The 27717-nt window shown below is 43.9% G+C and overlaps 1 protein-coding gene across 1 annotated transcript in view; it reads left to right on the top strand.

Annotated features, from left to right (window-relative positions):
- The window catches only part of LOC124554047 (adenylate cyclase type 5-like), a 589866-nt gene that overhangs the window by 332745 nt on the left and 229404 nt on the right, over window positions 1–27717 (top strand). The window contains exons 6-8 of the mRNA XM_047128083.1: window positions 5754–5882; window positions 17180–17198; window positions 17658–17752. Coding sequence (XP_046984039.1) covers window positions 5754–5882; window positions 17180–17198; window positions 17658–17752 — 243 coding nt within the window. The remainder of the gene's footprint in view (window positions 1–5753; window positions 5883–17179; window positions 17199–17657; window positions 17753–27717) is intronic.

Raw genomic sequence — 27717 nt, 5'->3', positions numbered from 1 at the left:
ATATAATGTATTTTCAAAAGTATACTGACCCATGCATCTTGTCATCGCCTGTATACTCTTATGTGCATGTATTCTTCTAAGCTGGAACGTAGCCCCACTAGAATAAGATAATGAAACATTCGAGAACGTTCTGGAATATCCTGGAAAATTCTTGAATATAGTGGAACATTCTGAAAAATTTTATAACTTTCTGGAACATTCTAGAACATTTTCGAACCTTCTGGAAGATTCTGCAACATTCTAGAATGTTCTCCTTCGTCCACAATATTCTATTTAGACCGTTCTAGAACTTTCTCACCTTTTTTTGGTTACTTCTGGACTCAATTCATAGCTGCTTCACCAACTTCATTGAAGAAGTCTATTGGTGCGATGTCTTCTTTTGACACTGATATCTTCGAACCCAACTGCTGAAGATCCGAAGCCAAACGTTCTTCATGGATGGGGATGAAAGGCTACCACACCAGACAACAGTCAAGAGGCTGCGTGGGTGGAGTGCGGGCTTACAGTGTCATGCACAGACAAATCGAGCTTAAGGCTGTCGATTTCTCCCAAAACATTCTGTATACGGTTTCACAGCAAAACCACCGCCAAGCCAGGGCACTGTTCACCTGCTCTGGTGCTCTGAGAAACATGTCTTATCATTGAAACTTGCCAGAATGAGATTTTCACTCTGCAGCGGAGTGTGCGCTGATATGAAACTTCCTGGCAGATTAAAACTGTGTGCCGGACCGAGAGTCGAACTCGGGACGTTTGCCTTTCACGGGCAAGTGCTCTTATCATTACTCAAATACAGACCAACACCACATGTCTTGTGCATCCATTTAGACCATGGCGGTGTCCTACTATCCTACACCATGCACACCTGGTACATGTTCCTTTTGCAGGCATAAGTGCAGTTTCATTTCATTTACCCGCTTAGCTTGTGGAACATATGCTTTTCTGATAGCTGAAGGATACAGTTTTATTTGCTCTTGTTGGAAACAAACTGAAGCACCAGATAATCTGTGGAACGACAACAGCTCTACACTTTTTCAGACTCATTACACTTTCTGAAGTGCTTTAAACCTCGGCGTTGTGCACACATCAGCTAACATATTCTGCACTAATATGGCTAAATATTACGCTGCCTTTGGATGGTGCAAGCATTTCTCTCTCTGTGTCACTGTCCGGTACCAATGACTTTTCATCATTTGGGAATTCGTCGAGTATCTGTAATCACGTCCTCCTCCACATATAAGTGGTCAGCGCGGCGACTGCCATGCAGAGGTCCGGAGTTCAATTCCCGGTAGTGCCACGTTCGTAGCAGGACTGTAACTGGGTTCAATCAGCCCCGTGGTGCCATCTTTCAAGCTACTCGACAGAGAAGTAGTGACTCTGGTCACGAAAACTGACAGCGACCAGGAGAGCAGTGTGCTGACCACATGCCCCTCCACACTGCATCCAGTGACGTCCTTCCCAGGGGACGACACGGCGGTCGGTCGATACCGATGGACGCACCAGAGCTGGTGGAGGGAGTTTTAGCTGAAACCACCCACGATTGTAGCGTTTAGCGCCAAAACTGATGCGTCGTGATTACTTTCGTCACACAATACGAAATGCTGAAAACGATACCACCTACCACCGAGAAAAACCGAGACTCTCTTACAAGTTGCACGCGGGGAAGAAGGCAGGAAGCATCAGCAACAATGGAAATCTCATAAGCAGGGAAGACCGGAAACACGTACTATTTACGGCTGAAGGCTCGACATGCAAGCTAAACGTCAGTAGTTACCAGCAAATGCCGTCATTCTGCTACCCCACGACTGCTGAGCTGCGTAGTTGACGTAACAAACATGGTCCCCACAATGAAAACAGTGAGACAAAGATTTAAAATAGTGTTCACGTAAAATATTTTCACTATTTCTTATGCGTTTACGAAAGATGAATTAAAGTCGTTGGTTCAAGAATGAAAAGTAATCACTATTGTCTTTATTTTATATATTCTATAATTAGCAATGGGCATTTCTACACTGAACTGAACTGATAAGTTGCAGGTGAAGAGAGCAAGAAATAGAATATTTTTTGGAAATCTTTAAGAGGAAGTGATTTAGCCGTGTAGCAAGGTTGCAGTAAGCCCGAATGCTCGTCTAACACATGTAATATGCACGAATTGCAGAAAACGTAGTATCCCATTGTAATCCAACACCGCCTTCATTGTTGTTGCTTCTGTCCACAAGAGTAATGCCTTTTTCTGAAGATTTGAGAGGAGTAATATTTAGAATAAACTTTTTATTTATCTTTCCTTGCACAGTTGGCTCCAGTTCTTCATGTCTAGGGGTCTGATACTTGAACCTGAAATTCTCACATTTTAGGTTCTCATGATTCAACAGATCTAATTACATTAACGTAAAAAAATCTGGAACGACATTCTTCAAAATTATTGTGTCACATTTTACTATATCACACTGTCTTTTGAATTTTCACATTAACAAAGCCGAAATTACATTGTTCGCCTAAAATACAAAAATACGTCCGAGAACATCAGAGGCATACTTACAACTACCTCACTCTATGGTAATGACAATATTCCAAAGGGTGTACAATTTTTCTTCGCAAATGAATTTATATTAGTTTCATTATTATTTCATAAATTAATCCATAAATAAACATAATAAACAGTACTACAGTGTGTAGTTAATAACAGAAATTTTAACTGTGTCAAATATTTCGTAATTTCAGATGTTTCTAAAAACACAGTTTTAACTCACAAGCTGCGACATTGTCACGAAAAAACAGCGACCCACGTATGTAATAAGTTTCCTTTAATTTACGTCTATGGTCACAAACTTTTTGTTAGCAGATTACCGGTTTCGTTCTTTAATGACCATCATCAGATCTGTTTCATAAACACAAAGTGGTAATGTACTGCGATGCCACTATGGCTGCAGTACATTAGGACTTTGTTTTTATGAAACAGATGTGATGATGGTCATTAAAGACGGAAACCGGTAATCTCTTAACAAAAAGTTTGTGGCCATAGACGTAAATTAAAGGAAACAATTTTAACTGTACATTCAGAGCTAGTACATATAGACTGTAACAACGAAAATAAAGTAATTCCTTTACATAAATTTTAGCTTGAAATATAACATGTTGTGTATAAAATTACATAAAATTTTTCAGAAAAGCAGCTGAGATAATGTTGACATGCCCAGATTTCGAAAAATATTGCTGGTATCGACTACTACTACTATTGAGGAAAAGTAATGCTAGAGATGTCCCTTTACACGACGACGATAATATAATCTTTTTTATTATCAGTCTTCTGACTGGCTTCATGTGGCCCACCACAGATCCCTCTCTTGTGTCAACCTCTTCATCGCACAGTAGCACTTTCAACCTATGTCCTCAATTATTTGCTACATGTATTCCAGCCTCTGTCGTTCCCTACAGTGTCTACTCTCTAGTGCTCAACAAAATACCACACACCTAAGTAGTTCGATTTTTTTAAGTCATCAGTCTTCTGACTGGTTTGATGCGGCCTGCCACGAATTGCTGTCCTCTGCCAACCTCTTCATCTCAAGAATAGCACTTGCGACCTACGTCCTCAGTTATTTGCCGGGTGTATTCCAGTCTCTGTCTTTCTCTACAGCTTTTGCCCTCTACAGCTCCCTCTAGTACCATGGAAGTCATTCCCTCACGTCTTAGCAGATTTCCTATCATCCTGTCCCTTCTCCTTATCAGTGTTTTCCACATACTTATGTCCCCCCCGATTCTGCGAAGAACATCCTCTTTCCTTGCCTTACCAGTCCACCTAATTTTCGCTACTCCTCTGTAGAACCACATCTCAAATTGTTCGATTCTCTTGTGTCCGGGTTTTTCCACAGTCCATGTTTCACTACAGCACAATGCTGTGCTCCAAAGTGCATTCTCAGAAGTTTCTTTTTCACACACAGGTCTATGTTTCACACCACTAGACTTCTCTGCACCAAGGAATGCCCTCTTCAATTGTGCCAATTTGATTTTTATATCCTCCTTGCTTCCTGCTTCATGTTTTATTTTGCTTGCAAGGTAGCAGAATTCTTTAACTTCATCTGCGTCATAGTCCCAAATTTTAATGTTAAGTTTCTCACTGTTCTTATTTCTGTTACCATCCATTAGTTTCCTCATTCTTGGCTTTACTCTCATCCGATTTTCTGTGCTCAATAGACTGTACATCTCGTTCGAAAGATTCTGTAAGTCTTCGTCACTTTTACTGTTGATAGCAACATCACTAGCGACTGCAACCAGTGATTTCCTTTCACCCTCAATTTAAATTGGACTCCTAAACCTTTGCTTCCTGTTAATGATTTAACAGTAGAGAGACACACTGCATAATTCTGTTACAAACTTTCCACTCCGATCACTTCGTTCCCTGTTGTGCATTCTTATGGTTCACTCTTGGTTGTCGTAGATGGAGCTAACAATAAGAATGGAAGGCCACGAACAAAGTGTTGACGGATTTTTTTTCCAACGATGAACCCCAGCTTCGCATAATTAACCAAAGATGGTAATTAATGTTACTGATATGCAGGCTTTTTCGTCAAACTGCTTTGATGAAATTTTCTCGGCTTTTCAGCTCATTCGCGGCATCGTGTAGTCGCAACGTTTTAGCGAGTTTCCTATACTCTTCACCTTCGCATGAGCAAAGAAGAAAGGAAGATAGATTATTCTTTAATGTCTCGTCGACAGAGGGGTCGTTAGAGGCGGAATACGAACTCAAATTACGCATGGAGAAGGATATCGGCTGTTTCCTGTTGAAAGAAACCATTTCGGAATTTGCCAGGAGCCATTCAGGGAAATCATGTGAGCTAAATCTGGATGGCCGGACACAGATCTGGAACATCTTCGTCCACAATGGTAGCCTAATGTGCTACGTACTGCGCCACATCACTCGGTCTGGGAATGTAAAATTAAACACGTTTCAGCCGTCTAGTTTCCGAAATTATTTTAGTTTTGCTACCAGTTTCGTCGATTTACTACGCCATTTTCAAGCCCCTGATCGATCTGTAGGAAGATTACACCTGGGTTCTGGTCAAAATAGGGGCGAGCAATACTGGTACTAATAGACTACTGCTAGCTATAGCGGTACCTTCCACCATGAATCGCTATAGCAAGCAGAAATCTGCTAATAGCAGTATTTCTGGCCCCTGTTTTGATCAGAATCGAGATGGAATCTTCCTATACGTCGGTCTGCGGCCTGAAGATGCGGTAGTAAATCGCCGAAACTGGTAGCCAAATAAAATAAGTTCGGAAAGTAGACGACTGAAAAGTGTTTGATTTGACATCATGTATCAAACAGCCGAGTCCCCAATGGAGATGTCCGCCCCGATAGCTGAGCACTCAACATGACGGATTGCCGTCCTACGGACCCGGGTTCGATTCGCAGCTGGGTCGGGGATTTTCTCCGCTCAGGGACTGGGTGTTGTGTTGTCTTCATCATCATTTCATCCCCATCCGGCGCGCAGATCGCCCAGTGTGGCGTCGAATGTAATAAGAGCTGCACCAAGGCGGTCGGACCTGCCCCTAAGGGGCCTCCCGGCCAATGGCGCCAAACGCTCATTTCCGTTTCCCAATGGAGATGCAGTCAATCGGTCTTCGCCTGAAGATGACCAGTTGGAAACTCGTCGAAACGTGGCGACAACACGACGTCACTACTCGACTGTTAACATCCGGAAGGTCTGATCATTGGTAGTGGATTTGTAACCGTGTTGGCACGTGTCTTTTCCTTGCAGACGCGTGCACGTGACCAGCGAGACGCTGCGCTGCCTGGGCGGCGACTACGCGGTGGAGGCGGGCCACGGCGGCGACCGGAACGCCTACCTGCGCGACCACAACATCGAGACCTTCCTCATCGTGCCGCAGTCCGGCGGCGGGCAGGCGTCCACGCCCGCCTCCAGGGCCTCCGTGAGTAGTCCGCACCACGGCACGGCACCAGCCGCTCGGCCCACGCACCGCCGCTGCACTGCCACACCGAGTCCCACAACACACCTCATACACCGATCACCCAGAGCATTATGGCCACCTACGTAATTTATTCATTTATTTGTTGTTCCGTGGGACCAAATTAAGGAGAAGTCTCCATGGTCATGGAACGAGTCAATGCATTAAATTATAACACGATAGTAGAAACAGGTAAAATACAAGAAACGTATTCAGGCGACAATTCGTAAGTTTAAATAAAGAAAACCAACAATGTAACACTGGAATTTCCTTAATTTATCAGCTCTTCCAGGAGCTCCTCGACAGAATAGAAGGAGTGAGCCATAAGTTTAGACTTAAAAGCGTTTGGGCTACTGCTAACATTTTTGAGTTCTTGTGGCAGCTTATTGAAAACGGGTGCAGCAGAATAGTGCACTCCTTTCTGCACAAGAGTCAAGGAAGTGCATTCCACAGGCAAATTTGATTTCTGCCTGGTATTAACTGAGTGAAAGCTGCTAACTCTTGGGAATAAGCTAATATTGCTAACAACAAACGACATTAAAGAAAATATATACTGTGAGGGCAATGTCAGAATTCCCAGACTATTGAATAGGGGTCGACAAGAGGTTCTCGAACTTACACCACATATAGCTCGAACAGCCCGTTTTTGAGCCAAAAATACCCTTTTTGAATCAGAAGAATTACCCCAAAAAATAATACCATATCAATTAAGCGTATGAAAATATGCGAAGTAGACTACTTTTCGTGTTGAACTGTCACTTATTTCAGATACTGTTCTAATGGTAAATAAAGCAGCATTTAGATTCTGAACAAGATCCTGAACATGGGCTTCAACAGCTTACTATCTATCGGACCGCCTAGGAACTTGAACTGTTCGTCTCGCTTATAATATGCCCATTCTGTCTGATCAGAATATCAGTTCTTGTTGAATTGTGAGTTAGAAACTGCAAAAACTGAGTCTTACTGTGATTTAGCATCAAATTATTTTCCACAAGCCACAAACTTATTTCATGAACTACATCATTTGATAATGTTTCAATATTACACACAAGATCCTTCACTACCAAGCTTGTGTCATCAGCAAACAGAAATATTTTTGAATGACCTGTAATACTAGAAGGCATATCATTTATATAAATAAGAAACAGCAGCGGCCTCAGCACCGACCCTTGTGGAACGCCTCACTTAACAGTGCCCCATTGGGACTGAACATCACTACCACTCTCAATATTGCGGAGAATTACCTTCTGCTTTCTGTTCTTAAAGTAAGAGGCGAACCAATTGTAAGCTACTCCCCTTACTCCATTATGGTCCAACTTCTGTAGTAATATTTTGTGGTCAACACAGTCAAAAGCCTTCGGTAAATCAAAGAAAACACCTAGCGTTCGCAACCTTTTATTTAATCCGTCCAAAACCTCAGAAAGTAAAGAGAATATAGCATTTTCAGTTGTTAAACCATTTCTAAAACCAAACAGTATTTTTGACAGCGTATTATGTGAATTTAAATACTCCTGTAACCTTGTATATACAACCTTCTCGATAACTTTAGCAAACACCAATGGCATAGAAATAGGTCTAAAATTGTCAACATTATCTCTGTCTCCCTTTTTATAAAGCGGCTTCACTACCGACCACTCCTAAAGGAAAAGTTACAGATATGGCTAAGTACTGGGCTAACATACATAGAACAATACTTCAGTATCCTGCTAGATACCCAGTCAATAGCCAGTATGTCCAACTATGGCGCGGATAACAGCGTCGACGCGTCGTGGCACGGAAGCAATGAGGCCTTGGCAGGTCGCTTGAGGCAGTTGGCGCCACATCTGCGCACACAGCTCACTTAATTCTCGTAAATTCGTGGAACAGGGGCGATAGGCTCTGACGCCACGTTCACTCACATCCCAGATGAGCTCGACCGGACTCAGCTCTGGCCAGTTGGGGAGCCAGCACATCGATTAGAACTCGCCTCTCCTCGAACCACTCCATCACACTCCTGGCCTTGGGGCCTTGGGGCATTACCTTGCTGAAAAATGACACTGCCACTGGGAAACATGATCGTCACGAACAGGTAGACATGATCCGCAACCAGTGTACGATACTCCTTGAACCGTTATATTTACTTTCAAAACCTTTTCTTAAGAATTTACTTTATCTACTAGCGAGTCCTCAAGAGCATTAACACATTTAATCACACTATGTGAGCGTGGAAGTAATTGCCAGTGGGTAACTAATGAATACAAATTAAATTTCTTTCAAAAAATGGAAATTTTATTCCTAAAAGCCCTTCCTTTCTTTTTTAAACAGATTTAAAATTATAATCAGAAAGCACCCTCTAAATATAAAGGTACGGTTTATTCAGAGGCAGAAAGAGAAAATTTTGACACTATGAGTTTTCGGGCTGAGAACCTTGCCGCACCCTTTTGACACACCGTAGTCACGACCGCTCACAACAACATCTGAAAGACTACACTGGTGCAAATCTGTAACACACCAGATTACTTTAAACTAAAAATTTTAACAACTCACACAAGCACATAAACTATGCACCCCGTAGGAGGGATGGAAATGGTACAACACACTAACAAAAAATTTAACTTGCCACTGAAGGTGTAACTTGATTAAAAAAAAAACTCTTACGGTGAAAGGGTAGCAACTTTATATACTGAAATGACCATTTAAATAAAAACCCATGAAATGCAGTCTTACATGAAATGTAAAAACATGCTCTATATTTCACATATATACCGCCTCTCAAGATATTAGGCAAGATAAAAACATATTTCAGGAATTCGGCCGTTACACTTCAAGGAATAAATTCGTTAACATGGAATCCGACAAACATGACAAAGACAGCTATTAACGTACGGCAGTCCGACAGACAGACAGACACTAACTGCCTAACAAATGCGGACGGGAGACACACAACCAAGCTGGGGACGAGAGACTCACCAAGAAAACCAGTAGAATTTAACAAATCAATGAAACAACATATCACGAATCACTTAACTTCTAATGAACTGCGATGTCTGGCGAAGATCTGGCGCAGCACCCCCAAAACGCCCTCCCGAACTGTCCGCTGCCAGCTGCTTCAACGGACGCAGGAAGGCGCGCCGATCTCCCGTCTCACGGCGTCGCAGCTCGCGCCGGCCAGACCGATGTCGTGGGTTGACTCCTGTTGCTCTCGTGTCGGCTGCGAAGCCACTACCCCTCGCTATACGGCGCGGCCCACTGGACTCACGTGGCGACCTCACATGCGCCGACGCTCAAGATAGACAAGGCATCTTCTGCCTCAGTGCGCGACCGACAAACCGATCGATCCAACCGCCAATGACCTTTGCTTGAGCAACTCGAGCAGACTGGCGGCCTAACATATACTAGCACTCCGGACGACAGACAGACACTGACTGCCCCACATTGCCCCGGCTGACCAACTGACCCCACTCGCCGCCTAGCGAGCTCATAGCGCCCCTTAAGTGCACGTGAACAGGCAACCTTTCCCCTTTCCCACCAGAGGGAGGCACCAAAGCTGCGATTGCCACAGCGGCGCCACCGCCAGAAGCGGAGGGCGACTGCTTTACACTACGCGCTGCGGCGCGCTCTTCAAAACACCAAATTTTGCCACGGCTCACTCCTTGCCCGTCGTTGCGCCTTGTACGAGCTCCACTGGACTCATGGATTCCCAGGTGAATGTTCTCCAGAGCATAATGGAGCGGCCGCCAGCTTGTCTCTGTCCCGCAGTACAGGTGCTGAGGAGGTGTTGCCCTGGAAGACGACCGATTCGCACCCTCACTTCGGCATTATGAAGAAGGCATCGCAATTAATCAGACTGTGCAACGCTCTGCGTGAACGTCCAGTGCTGATGGCTGTGTGCCCATTTCAGTCTTTGTTGCCGATGTCGTGATGTTAACACCGACATACACTCAGGGGTCGTCGGCTGTGGAGGCCCATCTTTAATAGTGTTCGGTGTACTATGTCTTCAGACACACTAGTACCCCGTCCAGCATTAAAGTGTGATATCAGTTCCGCCATAGTTCGCCGCCTGTCCTGTTTTATTAGTCTGCCCAACCTAAAGCGTCCAACACCTGTAATGTGGGGTGGCCACCCAACGACATTTGGACGAGGCTTCACTTTGGTACTCCCACGTGTTGAAGACACTCACCACAGCATTCCTCGAACACCCGGCAAGTCGTGCCGTTTCCGAAATGTTCGTGCTGAGCCTCCAGGCCAACACAATCGGCCCACGGTCAGTCTCAGGTAGATCACATGCCTTCCTCATTCTACACAGGGACAGCACACTCACTGGTACTACCAGCACTGTGCGTGTGACTGACTTGTAGTCACTCCTCGCAGGGTGTCGCTGCCATCACCTGGACGGGTTTACATCGACAATGGGTCGATGGTCACAATGCTCTGGCTGATCAGTGCACAATCACACTGGACAAGAAAATTTCTCACCCTCACTCACCTTGGATTTATGTCAGATTTCGAGATATGTCTGTCAAGCCCTCTTAAAGGGTTGGAACTTATTGGACGGAACCGGAGAAGGACTCCAGGCGGCAGACAGCGCCAGCGTCCTGCTCGTGTTGTCCGTAAAAATTCATACCTAACATTGCGCCCCCTAGCATCTGTTGGTAGCCGTGTAGACCGCACACGGAAGAGTCTATGCTTTGTCCTGCCACGCAATTATCGAATTTTGAACTATGTACACTCCAAAAAATTATTTTCTATATCTCTGCTCACGACGTAAACTTCACAAGGTGTGGGGCACCGATTCGACACTTACTTTAGAAAGTCGCCTGTGTAGAAAGTAAATGAAAGACCCTAACATATTTTCGCTCAACACCCGCCCTCACACCTCTCCTATCCCGTTTTTGAGAAAATAGCCCCTGAAGTACTTGATGCGCAATTGACTAAAAACTGACAGGAGTTATTGGTAATTGAAACCAGAATTTCTCATCATCAAACACTGAAGATCCAAATAAACTGGTACACCTGCCTAATATCATGTAGGGCCACCACGTGCATGTAAAAGGGCCACAACACCACGTGGCATGGACTCGACTAATGTGTGAAGTAGTCCTGGAGGGAACTGACACCATGAATCCTGCAGGGATGTCCATACATTTGTAAGAGTGCGAGATCTGCGTAAGAATGCAGGGAATGGAGATCTCTTCTGAACAGCACGTTGCAAGGCATCCCTCATTTGCCCAATAATGTTCATGTCTGGGGAGTTTGGCTGCCAGCAGAAGTGTTTAAACTCAGACTGTTCCTGGAGCCACTCTGTAGCAATTCTGGACTTGTGAGGTGCCGCATTGTCCTCCTCGAATTGCCTAAGTCGGTCACAATGCACAATGGACACGAATGGATGCAGGTGATCAGACAGGACACTTACGTTCGTGTCACCTGTCAGAGTCGTATCTAGACGGATCAGGGGTCCCATATCACTCCAGCTGCCCACACCCACCATTACAGCTCCTCCTCCAGCTTGAACAGTCCCTTGCTGACATGCAGGATCTATGGATTCATGAGGTTGTCTCCATACCCAAACATGTTCATGAATTCGATACAATTTGAAACGAGACTCGTCTGACCAGGCAACATGTTTCCAGTCATCAACATTCCAAAGTCGGTGTTGACGGGCCATATCAAATGGTTAGCATGCTGGCATGTTGGCCCAGCGCTGAAGTCTGCGGCAATTTGCGGAAAGGCTACACTTATGTCACGTTGAGCGATTCTCTTAAGTCGTTGTTGGTCCCGTTCTTGCAGAGTCGTTTTCCGGGCGCAGTGAAGTCAGAGATTTGATGTTTTACCGGATTCCTGCTATTCACGGTACAGTCGTGAAATGGTCTTACGGGCAAGTGCCCACTCCATCGCTACCTCGGAGCTTCTGTGTCCCATCGCTCGTGCGCCGATTTTAACAGCACGTTCAAACTCACTTTCATTTTATAACCTGCCATTGTGGCAACAGTAAACGATGTAACACTGTGCCAGACGAAACAGGCAGAAGTCGGCACATCGGTCCTCAACGCCTATATAAGACAACAAGTGTCTGGCGCAGTTGTTACATCGGTTACTGCTGCTACAATGACAAGCTATCAGATTTAAGTGAATCTGAACGTGGTGTTATAGTCGGCGCACGAGTGGCGAGACACAGCATCTCAGAAGTAGCGATGAAGTGGGGATTTTCCCGTACGACCATTTCGCGAGTGAACCGTATCAGGAATCCGGTAAAACATCAAATCTCCGAAGTCGCTGCGGCCGGAAAAACATGCTGCTAGAATGGGACCAACGACGACAGAAGAGAATCACTCAATGTGACATAAGTGCTACTCTTCCGTAGTTTGCTGCAGATTTCAATGCTGGGCAATCAACAAGTGTCAGAAAGCAAACTATTACGAAACAGTACCGATATGGGGTGTCGGAGGCAAAGCCCCCCTCGTGTACAATTGATGACGGAAGAGCATAAAGCCTTACCCCTCGCCCTTGCCCATAAACACTGATATTGGACTGTTGAAACATGTTGCCTGGTCAGACGAGTTTCGTTTCGAGTTCTGTAGATCGGATGGACGTGTACAGGTATGGAGACAACCACATGAATCCATGGACCATGCAAGTCAGCAGGAGACATGTTCAAGCTGATTGTGGCTCTGAAATGGTGTGGGGCGTGTGCAGCTGGAGTGACCCCTGATACGTCTAGATATTATTTTGACAGGTGACACGTACGTAAACATCCTGTCTGATCATCTGGATCCATTCATGTCCATTGTGCCTCCCAATGGACTTGGGCAATTCGAGGCACCGCTAACGTCCAGAGCTGTTACAGAGTGGCTCCGGGAATACTCTTATGAGCTTAAAAACTTCGGCTGTCCAGCAGAGTCCCCAGACATGAACATTATTGAGCATATCTGCGATACCTTGCAACGTGCTGTTCGGAAAAGGTCTCCTCCCTGTCGTACTTTTGCGGATTTATGGACAGCCCTGCAGGTTTCATTTTGTCAGATCCGTCCAACACTGCTTCAGTCATTAGTCGAGTCCAAGTCACGTAGTTGTGTCGGCACTTCTGCGTACTCACAGGGTCCTACACGGTATTAAGCAGGTGTACCTGTATCTTTGGCTTTTCAGTGTAATTTAGGAGCAGTTTTCTAAAACCCTTGGGAGTGTTGAACCAGAATATCTTAGCTCCTTTCATTGTAGATTGTACACAAGCGACCTGCGAAACATGAGCAGAATCGGCTGTCCCTGTCTGCGACCTTCCCCCTTGTCAATGACATACTGCTTTCGTCTGTCACCCGCAGCATTGTTGGCCCACAGCTCGCGCTCTACATAGTTTTGACAAAGGAAATTTCGATGGTAGAGGTGGTTTCATTGTCCTGGATTAAGAAAAGAGAAATTCCAGTTCATAAGGAGTAGTTGATGATCATGATACTGATCCAGAATTCTGTTTGTCCTAATGGCCAGATACGTACTGCACAAAGGACAATAATGTAATGAAGCGTTTGAAATACTGTTGCGCCGAAATATTCGTAAAATAACTCTGATAGTAGAAAGTGCCATAAGAAATCTCACACAACATGTGTCGTCAAAGCGTGCTCCGATGTAAGCAAACAGCCAGTTTATCTTCTGAATGAGAACATGATTTAGTAAAACATTTCAAATCTCTGCTACTTTTAACATTTCAAAATAACATTTTTAAGGTTAGAGCTACCAAGTTTCCTCATTTGAAATTAAATCTCGAACACATTTAATTCATTCACCGTTACAAAAGGCAATGTGTGATGAACAGCAGTCCGCATGCCCCATCCAGGGTGACTGAGGCAATTCTCAAATGTACTACAGCTTCACCCCATGTACCGATCACTGCCAACAGTTTCACATGGCCCCACTTTATGAGACACTACGAAGAAGTCCGACAGGTAATCCAGGATATTGGCACAAAATCTCATTATGGGGGATTCTAGGCTACCAGCTCTCGTCCACCTACTGGTCCGATTCTGGTGGTGAAAGTTTCTTCCACGATTAGACTTTGGACATGCTACCCCTGCAGCGAGCACCACGACACAAACCCGCGTCAGAAACTCCGACGGCGCAGGACCCTCGCAAACACGCACAAGTGCCGCAACACGACATGGCATAGACTCAACTAATGTCTGAAGCAGTGCTGGAGGGAACTGACACCATGAATCCTACAAGGGTGTTGATAAATCCGTAAGAGTAAGACGGGGTGGTGATCCCTTCTGAACAACACAACGCAAGGCATCCCAGGAACGCTCAATAATGTTCATGTCTGGGAAGTATGGTAGCCAGCAGAAGAGTTTTCCTGGAGCCACTCTGTAGCAACTGTGGACGTGTGGGGTGTCGCATTCTCCTACTGGAATTGCTCGTCAAAACGCACAACGGCCATGAACGGATGCAAGTGATCAGACAGGATGCTTACGTACGTGTCGTCTGTCAGAGTCTATCTAGACGTATCAGGGGTCCCATACCACTCCAACTGCACACGCCCCACATCGTTTCAGAGCCTCCACCAGCTTGAACAATCCCTGCTGACAGGCATGGTCCAAGGATTCATGAGGTTGCCTCCATACCCGGACATGTCCATCTGCTCGATATAGTTTGAAGATGTTTCCAGACATCAACAGTGCAATGTCGGTGTTGACGGGGCCTTCGGCTCCGAAATCCCATAACGATGACGTTTCGTTGAATAGTTCCCACGCTGACACTTGTTGATGGCCCAGCATTGGACTCTGCAGCAATTTGCAGAAAGGCTGCACTTCTGCCACGTTGAAAGAATCTCTTCAGTCGTCGTTGATCCCGTTCTTGCAGGATCTATTTTCGGTCGCAGCGATGTCGGAGATCTGATGTTTTTCTGGATTCCTAATATTCATGGTACACTCGAGAAATGGTGGCACGGGAACATCGCGAGTTCATTGCTACCTCGGTCACTCTGTGCCCCTTCGCTGGTGCACCGACTAAACACGGCGTTCAGACTCATTTAAATCTTGATGACCTGTCATTGTAGCAGCAGTAACACACACGTTGCTGACCGCAGCACCATATTCTGCCTTTTTACATATCTCTGCATGTGAGTACGCATGCCTATACGTTTGTCTGGCACTTCAGTGTACTTCAATACATTATGTACACAAACTGATAGAAAAAAATTGTGATAACTCTCGTATCCGCAGGAGAGGGTTGTGCGATAAGAATGCAATAGTTTTCGCTGTCAGGTTCCAAACACACCGGGAAGTTCTGCTTCTATGTGACGTCAACGGACGTATCCGAATCTTCCATCCAGTCCCTCATGGATGAGTCTGGTGCTCAAAATGACAACAAAAGAAAAAAAAGAATTTAAAATGTGTTCACAGATAAAGACACTATACTAACATACTACTGTTTGAAAGATGATCATGTTCACAAATGAGAGACACTGCAGTAAGCAGTCCCGTTATTCAAAGAGAATTGAAACTACCCTAAACGAACGTAGTTCCAAGTCGTAATGAAATTATTATTAGAATTTGCGTTGAAAACATCGAAGAATCAATCTGTTTCTTCCCCCCCCCCCCTCCCCCACCAATTCGTAAAGAAATCAAATTCGCATGTATAAAACACGTCCGTTTTAAGAAAACTAGTTTGTCACGCATCTCAATGTTTATGACGCCACATCTCCTGAATTGTATCTCGTACTATGGTATACATTTGCATGTACATTCAGCGGGATACATGAGAGGCTTATTAAGACTGGACAAGTCCAAAATTACATTTTTTTCAGGAATAAAAAGGAACATTCCACCATTAAAATGAAGCATGAAAAGCGTCCAAGCGATATTCATAGCGTGTTAAAAAGGAACACCCTTTTCACTAATGTTGGTTTTAAGTCTGCAGTCATAGTTCTTTCTTAAGGAGCATTTCTTTCTTCAGATTTGGCTACTATTTGTACAAAATTAAGAAAGATAGCTCTAGCTAAAGCAGGCGCGATTGACCCAGGACAAAGGAAGAGGGGGCCAGTGAAATGACAACCAGCTGCTTGGCTATATAACAAGGAGGTCATGGCGACACAGCTATCATTTATCACTTGACGAAGATCGGGGAGAGCTCGGTTGAAAGCTCGTGGGATATTAGTCACCTGACACGGCTGGAAGCCGTAGAATATTTTCTTAATTTATATACCTACGAGGTAATGCAAGTATTTCATTTGTTTTGTTGTTGTTTTGGTCTCCAATTGGGACACTCGTCTGATGCAGCTTTCCATGCTGCTCCATCCTGTGCGAGCCTCTTAATATCTGAATAACTACTGCAACCTACCTCCTTCTGAATCTGCTGAACATATTCATCTCTTTGTCCCCCTCTATGATTTTTACTCCCCACACTTCAATCCAGTACTATATTGGCGGTCCCTTGATGCCTCAGAATGTGTCGAATCAACCGATTCCATCTTCTACTCAAGTTGTTCCACAAGTTTGTTATCTCCCAATTCTGTTCAGTACCTCCTCATTAGTTACATGATCAACCCATCTAATTTTCAGCATCCTTTTGTATCACTACATTTCGAAAGCTTCTGTTCTCTTCTTGTCTAACCTGTTAATCGTCCATGTTTCACTTTTATTCATGGCTACTCTCCACACAAAGACTTTCAGCAAAGACTTCCTGACGCATAAATCTGTGTTCAACGTTGACTAATTTGTCTTCTCCACGCTTTTCTTGCCATTAACAGTCCACATTTTATATCCTCTCTACTTCGTCCATCATCAGTTATTTTGCTGTCCAAATAGCAAAGCTCATCTACTACTTTAAGTGTCTTGTTTCCTAATCTAATTCGCTCAACGTGATCCGATTTAATTCGACTTCGTTTCACTATCCCTGTTTTGCTTTTTTTGATGTTCATCCTCCTTCCAAAACAATTTCTGAAACATTCTTCTTCCAAGTCCTACACTGTCTCTGACAGGATTACAATGTCGTCAGCAACCTTCAATTTTTTATACCTTCTTCCTGAACTTTAATTCCTATTCCAAAGTTTTCTTTTAATGAATCGTTTGTTTTACATTTTGAGTTTACTAGTCTCGTGATAACCTTGATGCTGCTACTCGACACTCCAGGTAGAGCTCTGGCCTATGGCTACGCTTTGGATGATGTCCTTTATGGTGAAGGGATGCACACCGTATTTGGCCCATGCATGATGGTGCGCTGGCACACTTTCGTGTCACTGTTTGGCGATATGTAGGAAAAATCGTAGATCACAAGTGTGTTGGTCATGGTTCGCCCATACCATGGGCACGCAGGTCCCCCAGACTTGAACCCTACTGGATTTCTTTTGTGTGGGGATATTTAAAGGCTTTGGTGTATTTCAACCCTGTTGACATTGTCAGTGAACACCAAGAACCCATTGTTGATGGTAGTCAATGCATTCAGAATAGGCCTAAGGTTTTTGAACGTATGCAAGTACGATCACGAGACATGCTGAAGCATTCTTTCACATCAACGGTGGTCATAAGTAACACTTGATGTGATGCGATTGGCCTCAAGTGCACATCTGAGGTTTGGATCCTTGGAGACGCTGGTTTTATTGTGGTTGTCATAGTAATCGTTTTTATTCGGTTGTTCTTTAATTCAAGAAAGTGTGGTTTTTATGCACTTCATGACAACGTACGAATTGGAAAAATGTAAACTGTAATCGTGAATGAACGGATTTCGTGTTTCAGGTAAAACGGCCGAACCACACGTTCTCGATGAACGGCAGCGTGTCGAAGGAGATGCGGATGATGGGTCACGGGTCACAGTCCGGCAAGTACTCAAAGTAAGTACACACAAGGAGCTTTACCAACTGAGGCAATCCCTGCAAGTCTCAACCACGCATGTAATCTCGTATCAGCCGAACGTTAGTTCTCACGTTCTCAGTTAAATTAACCAGAACCAGGTTAATAGGTGCTAACTATAGTGACACGCACCTAACCGAGTTTCTTATCCTCTTATCCTCTGGAACTTTTTATTACTCTTCTTGGATAGTTTTAATGGTCTGATGATGATCGTAATACTATCAAAACCAGTCACTTGATTATTTAGTTTTAAATTTCAACATTTTACATTAATCAAAAGCTTTTACTTTAAATTTGGATCGCTGTTTCACATGAACAATGTTCCAAAACATACTGTCTTTGTAGATTAAGCGATTGGGTACGGTTTTTATATTTTTACGATAAAATCACATGAGATCATTCCACAATGCTCTAACGGGTTTGTGCTAACCAGAGGTTCATCTTTACACCGTTAGTACATAAAAATATGACATAAAAATCATTACAGTATCTATGAAATCTGCAGAGTAACTATGTACGAGTGTCATTCAATAATAGAAAAGACAATTTCGTCTCGTGAAATAACTGTTTGTGGGGCAAGTTTAGTACTTTTATACCTTTAAGTTGCCATCACTGGGATGAGCCCTGATCAGCTGATGTATCTACATTGTTTTGTTTATAACCTCAAAAACGCATTTCATGATGGCTAGTCGGCTTGAAAAATCCACATTAGTTGAACAACGTCCTGTTATTCTTTTTTACTTGCTGAAGGCGAGAAACCAGAGAATATATACTGCAGAATGTCTAACGTTTATGGTGAAGGTTGTATGAATGGTGCAAATTTTTACAAATGGGTAGAGCAGTGCATAAATGGTCGCAACTCAGTGACTGATGGACACCGTTCTGGCTGACCAGTTACAATTTCAACTCCCTCACTTGAAAGTCTAATTGGTCACATTATTCGTGCCGACAGCCCTGTGACTATGGAAATGATAGCTGATAAGGTTCAAGTTAGTAATGGTACAGTTCATAACATTATCTCCAAGAAGCTGAAGTACCGCAACACACGTGCAAGATGGGTCCCAAAGGAGTTGACGCGGCTACACAAGGAAACAAGGTTGAGAGTGTGCACAGAGCTAAAGGCCCAGAGCCAATATCAGTTAAATTAAATAAATTAAATTACTATCAAATCCACCTTCATTAATAGTATTTCACCATCAAATCCGTTATAAACAAAAATCTATTGTAACCCATGTTATGAAAGAGAAAGTGAGCACTTCCTCAACAAAATTTTAACTTGTTATGAAACTTGGGTTCACTATTATGAGCCAGAATCAAAAAGACAGAGCATGGAATGGAAGCACGCCAACTAACCTGTCAAGAAAAAATTCAAAACCCAAGCATTAGCAGGAAAAGTCATGTTGGCAGTGTTTTGGGATGCCGAAGGTCCAGTATTGTTATTATCTCGAAGAGCAGCGTACAATGAACAGCCAACACTACTCGGATTTGCTTTTAAACAAGGTGAAGCCAGCCATGAGGGAGAGACGTCGTGGATCTCAGGAGAGAGGTGTGATTCTCCAGCAAGACAACGCAGCTCCTCATATTGCTCAACTAACCCGTGAAACCATCCACAAAATGTGCTGGGAAATACTGCCCCATCCCCCCTACAGTTATAATTTATCACCTAGTGATTTCCAATTGTTTGGTGCTCTGAAGGAGGCATTACTTAGGAAGAGGTTCCAGGACAACGAGGACGTGAAAAAGTTTGAGGGAAATTGGTTCAAACATCAAGATAAAGAATTTTTTGCAGCTGGAATCAAATAGCTTGTAGCCCGTTGGAACAAGTGCATAAATTTTCAGGTAGATTATGATGAAAAGTAGAAAAGTATTGTTTTGTAAAAATAAACGCTTTTTTCTCCAGACCAATTTGTCTCTTTAATTATTGAATGACCCTCATACCTAATGATTTCTCGCTTCCCACGCCCGGGTTCGCGGGTTCGATTCCCGGCGGGGTCAGGGATTTTCTCTGCCTCGTGATGACTGGGTGTTGTGTGCTGTCCTTAGGTTAGTTAGGTTTAAGTAGTTCTAAGTTCTAGGGGACTGATGACCATAGCTGTTAAGTCCCATAGTGCTCAGAATCATTTGAACCATTTGAACCTAATGATAAGAAGAGTTCATTTCAAAAACAACATACCGCAAGCGGTTTCCGTTGCGTTGCCAACAGTACTGAAGACAACAGAAGGTTGATGTTGAGTTTCCTTTGATGATCTGAAATCCTTTCCGTTTATTTATAAATGTCTAAATGGAGACTTGCACACTGCAAGTACTACAGACTAGCAGACAGCCTTGCAACAGTCTCCAGTGAGTAAACGATTACTCATCAAGCAGCGAGCTTCAGGCTGTAGGAAGGATAGTTACAATTCTTCTGTCATTGGTTTTAACTTCACATACAGTCACACAGTTCTTCTCCTTTCCAAGTGATAAGCAACCCACGACTAAGTGGATAGCTTGGACCACAGCACTAAAGAGGAATACTGTTGATCGTAAGCAATGGACTACTTCGAAACATTCTCGCGTTTCTCGTCGTCATTTAGTAAATGGCGTGCCTACAAGAGAACCTGATAGCCTAGCATATGTATCAAATTTGCACATGGCGTCAAAATTGTCTCGGCTGATGGTTGCAGCAGATGAAAAAACTACGAGATAGAAAAGAAGGAGAGGGAGAGAGAGAGCAGGACTGTGACGAATGCACACATTACATTCATTTTATTCAGCAGCGCTGATTACCAACTGTTTCACAATACAGCTGGATACAACCTTAGCTTTAGTTTCACATTCTTCTCGTAATACACTATGTGATCAAAAGTATTGGGACACCTGGCTGCAAATGACTTTCAAGTTTGTGGCGCCCTCCATCATTAATGCTGGTGGCCCAGCATTAGCCTTGATGACAACTTCCACTCTCGCAGGCATATGTTCAATCAGGTGCTGAAAAGTTTCTCGGGGAATAGCAGCCCATTCTTCAAGGAGTGCTGCATTGAGGAGAGGTATCCATGTCGGTCGGTGAGGCCTGGCGAGAAGTCGGCATTTCAAAACATCCCGAAGGTGTCCTACAGGATTCAGGTCAGGATTCTGTGCAGGTCAGTCCACTACAGGGATGTTACTGTCGTGTAACCACTCCGCCACGGGCCGTGCATTATGAACACGTGCACTATCGTGTTGAAAGATGCAATCGCCATTTTCAAATTGCTCTTCAACAGTTGGAAGGAAGAAGGTGCTTAAAACATTAGTGTAGGCCTGTCCTGTGATAGTGCCACGCAAAACAACAATGGGTGCAAGCCCCTCCATGAAAAACCGACTACACCATAACACCAGCACCTCCGAATTCCACTGTTGGCACTGTACATGCTGGCAGATGACGTTCACCAGGCATTCGCCATACCCACACCCTGCCATCGGACCACCACATTGTGTACCCTAATTCGTCACTCTACACAACGTTTTTCTAGTGTTAAATCGTCCGATGTCTACGCTCCTTACACCAAGCGAGGTGTCGTTTGGCATTTACCGCCGTGATGTGTGGCTTATGAGCAGCTGCTCAACCATGAAATCCAAATTTTCTCACCTGCCGCCTAACTGTCATAGTACTTGCTGCGCATTCTGATGCAGTTGGAATTCCTGTGTGATGGTTTGGATAGATGTCTGCCTACTACACATTACGACCCTCATCAATTGTTGGCTGTCTCTGTCAGTTAACAGACGAGGTCAGCCTGTACGCTTTTGTGCTGTACGCATCTCTTTACGTTTCATCTTCACTATCACATCGGAAACAGTGGGCCTAGTGATGTTTAGGACTGTGGAAATCTGGCGTACAGATGTATGACACAAGTGACACCCAGTCACCTGATCACGTTCGCTGATATGGAGTACCTGGCAGTAGGTGGCAGCACAATGCATCTAATATGAAAAACGTATATTTTTGGAGGTGTCCGGATACTTTTGATCACATAGTTTAAATTGTTTACGGTGGCTCCCAGAGTTAATTATCCAAAGCGTGGAAGTCAAGGGAATATGCAGGCCATGGAAATGGTCCTCCGCTACCTGTCCATCTGTCGTGGTATAAACCAGTTCATCGATCTCTACCACTGAGACAGAAATGTGCTGCAGCTACATCATGCTTAAACCACATAATTCTTATTATTTGGAGGGGTACATGTCCTAGTAGTTAAGGGTGTTCTGAATAATGTCCTTGTAAACAATGGATTGGCAGTTTGTGCAACGACCCACAGTCGAAAGTTCTCCCATGGTGGCTGACCGGCCCTGCACATATCACCTATGATGAACTTAGCGATGTACCACGTTAGAGCCACTGGTCTGGCTCTTCCTCAACAGCCCTCAGAAGATGCTGTTCCAGCCGCTTTATGAGCAACAGATGGTGTTCCTCGCTGAAGAGTCTGTCGTGCTACAGTTCCCGTCTCTTCTATATGACAATACACAGTAATGAAGGTTGGGTGACTAACGTCGTCTGGTACAGCCGTGCAACCTCATGTTCATTACCATTCGTGTAACTGTACACAAAGAATATGTCTGCCAGCTCAAGAAATGAATACCTTATCATGTTTGAATGGAGCACTATTAGCTAACACACTACCTGTAGTACATGTTCGCAATGGACACGTTGAAGACAGATGTGTGGCGAATGTAAACAAGTCTCCCTGTGATCCAGCATCAACTAGGATACAATGCATCAAATGGGTGCATAGACAAGTGAAGTTGTTGGTTTGCACCTGAAAATCCGTTGAAGATAATCTTTCACTAATAACTCGAAAGCTAAGGATTTTCGGATGTACGTTTACACGAAGTCTTTTTTTCTTTTGGTGTAAGGAACCTGTCCCCAAAGTTTGTAAAATTATTTTTGAAACACACTGTGTAGGAGTAACTCATCGAGCCAGGCTAATCTTATTCACCTCCAAAAGCGTGCAGTACGAATTATTTATGGTATGGACTCATCTGGGTGTTCTCCCTTATGGCTATGAAGTATTACTTATGCATGAAGACGAGTACTAATACTCAAAATAACAACTACATTTGGTAAATATGAGTTGTTTTAACTGCCACAAGCATAAATAATCATCTTTAATAACATTTAATAACAATAAGCCAGGAGTAGCTAGAGGTGGCCAACTCCTCCTGCTCCCCTGTAGAATTCCGTAGTATAACTATATATATATATATATATATATATAATAGCAAAAAGCATGACTGTTATGTAAAATCTGATTTGTACAGTACTTCATCACAGTAATGTGGACTGTGTAACTAAGCTTTGTAAGTATACACGTTATGCAGTTACATGTAATATGCGTTTGAAATATGTGTTTATATGTTTGTGTGGTAGCAGTTCTTAGATAAAAAGGTGTTTCACATTTTTTTTACCTATTACACTTAGCACCTGTGGAAGGAGTATAAACATTTCTTGCACATATTAAGTGTACTGGCTATGGGGAACAGAGTGTCAGTGGAGAAAACTAAATTCTTTAATTGTGCACTTCTGAACAGAAAAAGTGAAGCACCGAAAGACAGCATTGCATGGCATTGTAACTTCATTCATCTACATATCATCCGTCAATATTTACATGGGCAGAAATAGAGTACCTGAGACTGGTATAATGTCCACCAGTGTACGTTAGTGGTGTTCGTATTCAGTGTTATTACACGGACTCGTAGGACATATAATGGACGACAACACCGTCAGGTGTTGAGTGATCACTTTGAAGGATACAGAGATGCCACGTACTCATGTGAGACAGCATTACCAGCAGCTCACCGAATTTGGAAGCGGCCTTATTTTTGGTGCACATTTGGCCAGCTGGTTGACTCATGCAATACCCAGATCTGCACGGCATTTGGATGTGACAGTGGCTTATTGTGGCACTGCATAGGAAATTGAGGGCAGGCATATTTGCGAGCAAGGTTGTGGTTGACACCGTCTGACCGTCACAGTGGAGGATTGTCCAACAATCACTTTACATCAGCACCTTCTATCCAAGTACAAGTAATGGACTTTGTGCAACATTTTGTGTTATCGCAGAGCATTGGTTAGATAATAACCATATTGTGAAATAAACCATAGTCAAATAATAAACCATAGTCAAATAAACCATAGTGTCAAATAGACATTTAAAAGATTAGCAACAATGGGATCATAACTAAAATAAAAATGGCTGAGCTGGGAGTGATTCTATGATTGGGACACATGTACTGCTTGTGAGTATCGCTACATTGTCTTCAATGATGAATTCCAGTTGTGCATTACCACAGATGACCATAGTCAATGATTATGGCAATGACCTGGGAAGATGTCCCACTGTTCCAATGTTTTACAGAGGCATAGCAGTATTGGTACTAGTCTTATGATTTGGGAACTACCAGGTTTGGCTTTGGGTCACAGGTAGTAGTGGTTGAAGGAACTCTGTCATCATGGCAGTAAATCACAGCCATCCCGTGTCTTAATGCGTTACCTGTTATGCGATAGCATCATGGTTTCATTTTCCAACAGGACAGTGCACATGTCGCTGGGAACTGTCTGCAGCAAGATCCACAGATCTGTCCCCAATAGAACATGCTGGGGACAGCTGAGACGTCAACTCTGTCCCACTGCCAGTACCTGGGATGTCAAAGATCACTTACAACAGTTGTCTTGCCTCAGGAGGGGATACGACTGTTCTATGACATCCTTCCAAAGTGAATCTGTGCATGAAGCCAGACCAGAGGTGGTGCAACGTCATACTGATAAGTGGGCTGATACTGTAAAGTTATTTATAAATTCGACTCAATTTTTAATTCACTGAAATGAGAATACATACCCTGTCAAACTGTCAAGTTTCATTTTGTTCCCTCCTCCTCTTCTGGGAGTTTCAGTTTTTGGCCAGGCAATGCAATATTAACACTGTAAGACAATGTTGGCTTGTAGTGTTATGTCAGTTCATTGTTTGTTCTTAAGGGTATCTGGACAGGTTGATAATACCTATCTTAAATAAAGTAAAAGTTGTTCATGTGGAAGGTATGTTCTATCAGAAAATGTTGGGAATAAAATTTTGGAAAAATCATGGCTTGTAAGTTACATATTTCTAACCATTTTCGCACAAGGATTTCTAAATATAGTGCTTATTTTTAAGATAATAATTATTTTCTGTTAAAAGTGTACATCATAAATAAGAAAGTTTCTACATTTACTAGATAAGTACAGCTGATTTGTGAATACATTTTTCATCATTTTTCTATAGTCTGTTGTATTTGCACGATGAGGCATTTCCTGCACGGTGCAGGCCATGAATGGGTTTATGGTCTGTCGAAGAGAGATGAAACGTAATTGCCCCTATAACTTTTGACATGTCTTCTACACTACAAACATTTCGCATGATGACTGTGCCATTATTATTTTGAATTTTATCAATGGCAGATTCTGGAATTCTGTCCTTACCATCTAATCCTCTGCCATCTTCCAATGTGTTTCCCTTGTGAACAGTTATGAGTCACCGCATCCTCATACCCCTCTCACTTTTACACATGATCTACGCACTGCAGTTTAGTGATAGTTACATTTTCTCTGGATTCTCTTCCTCACCCAGTTTGTGACCATGCTCGACGTGACATGGACTCAACAAGTCGTTGGATATCCCCGGCAGAAATGCTGAGCCATGTCGACTCTATAGCCATCCATGATTGCAAAAGTGTTGTCACTGTAAATTGGCTGTGCACGAACCGACCTGTCGATTTTGTACCATAAATGTTCGATGGAATTCATGTCGGGCGAACTTGGTAGCCAAATCATACATTAGAATTTTGCAGAATGCTCTTCAAACCTTTCACGAACAACTGTGACCCTGTGACATGACACAATGTCATCCATAAAAATTCAATCGTTGTTTGAGAACATGAAGTCCACAAATGGTTGCATATGGTCTCCAAGTAGCCAAAAATAACCATTTCATTCAATGATCGGTTCAGCTGGACGAGAGAACCAAGTCTATTCCATGTAAACAGAGCCTGCACCATTATGCAACCACCAGCAGGTTGAACAGAGACCTGTTGACAGCTTGGGTCCATGACCTCGTGGGATCTGCGCCACACTGCAACCCTAACATCAGCTAAAATCTGGACTCATCTGACGAGGCCACGGTCTTCCAGTCGTCCAGAGTCCAACAGATATGGTCACGAGTCCAGGTTAGGCGCTGCAGACGACGTCGAGCTGTTAGCAAAGGCACTCGCGTCGTCCGTCTGCTGCCACAGCCCACTAATGCCAGATTTCGCCGCACTGTTCCAGCGAATACGTTTGTCGTATCTCCCACATTATTTTCTACGGCTATTTCACACAGTCTTTCTTGTCTTCTAGCACTGACAACTCTATACAAACGATGCTAATGTCGGTCGTTCAGCGTAGGCCGTCGGACAATGCATTGAGACGTACTGGCTGAAACGTGGTAATCTCTAGACACTCTTGACATCGTGGATCTCGGAATATTGAATTCCCATATGATTTTCGAAACGGAATGTCCCATCTGTATAGCTCCAACTACCATTACAGGTTAAAAATCTGTTAATTAGCGTCGTACGACGATAATTACGTCGCAAACGTTTTCAGGTGAATCATATGAGTATAAATGACAGCTCCGCCCTTTATATACTCCACTGGCCATTAAATTTGCTACATCACGAAATGTGCTAGAGACGCGAAATTTAAGCGACAAGAAGAAGATGCTGTGCTATCGAAATGATTAGCTTTTCAGAGCATTGACACAAGGTTGGCGCCGGTGGCGACACCTTCAACCTGCTGACATGAGGAAAGTTTCCAACCGATTTCTCATACACAAACAGCAGTTGACCGGCGTTGCCTGGTGAAACGTTGTTGTGCTGCCTCGTGTAAGGGGGAGAAATCACGTTTCTGACTTTGATATAGGTCGGATTGTAGCCTATCGCGAATGCGGTTTATCGTATCGCGATATTAGTGCTCGCGCTGGTCGAGATCCAATGACTGTTAGCAGAGTATGGAATTGGTGGGTTCATGATAGTAATACGGAACCCCGTGCTGGCTCCCAACGGCCTCGTATCACTAGCAGTCGAGATGACAGGCATCTTATCCGGATGGCTGTAACGGATCGTGCAGCCACGTCTCGATCCCTGAGTCAACAGATGGGGACGTCTGCAAGACAACAACCATCTGCACGAACAGTCTGACGACGTTTGCAGCAGCATGGACGATCAGCCCGGAGACCGTGGCTGCGGCTACCCATGACGCTGCATCACAGGCAGGAGCGCCTGCGATGGTGTACTCAACGACGAACCTGGGTGCACGAATGGCAAAAAGTCATTTTTTCGGATGAATCCAGGTTCTGTTTACAGCATCATGATGGTCACACCCGTGTTTGACGACATCGCGGTGAACGCACATTGGAAGCGCATGGGGTGCCATTGGTTACGCGTCTCGGTCACCTCTTGTTCGCATTAGCGCACTTTGAACAGTTTACGTTACATTTCAGATGTGTTACGACCCGTGGCTCTACCCTTCATTCGATCCCCGTGAAACACTACATTTCAACAGAATAATGCACGACCGCGTGTTGCAGGTCCTGTACGGGCCTTTCTGGATACAGAAAATGTTCGACTACTGCCCTGGCCAGCACATTGTCCAGATCTCTCACCAACTGAAAACGTCTGGTCAATGGTGGCCGAGCAAGTGGCTCGTTACAATACGCCAGTCACTACTCGTGATGAACTGTGGTATCGTGTTGAAGCTGCACGGGCAGCTGTACCTGTACACGCCATCCTAGCTCTGTTTGACTCAACGCCCAGGCGTATCAAGGCCGTTATTACGGCCAGAGGTGGTTGTTCTGGGTTCTGATTTCTCAGGATCTACGCACCCAAATTGCGTGAAAATGTAATCACATGTCAGTTCTAGTATAATATA

Source organism: Schistocerca americana, chromosome 11 (genome assembly GCF_021461395.2).
Source record: "Schistocerca americana isolate TAMUIC-IGC-003095 chromosome 11, iqSchAmer2.1, whole genome shotgun sequence".
NCBI lineage: Eukaryota > Metazoa > Arthropoda > Insecta > Orthoptera > Acrididae > Schistocerca > Schistocerca americana.
Note: the sequence above shows the minus strand (reverse complement) of the source record. Positions and strands in the feature narration are given on the sequence as shown.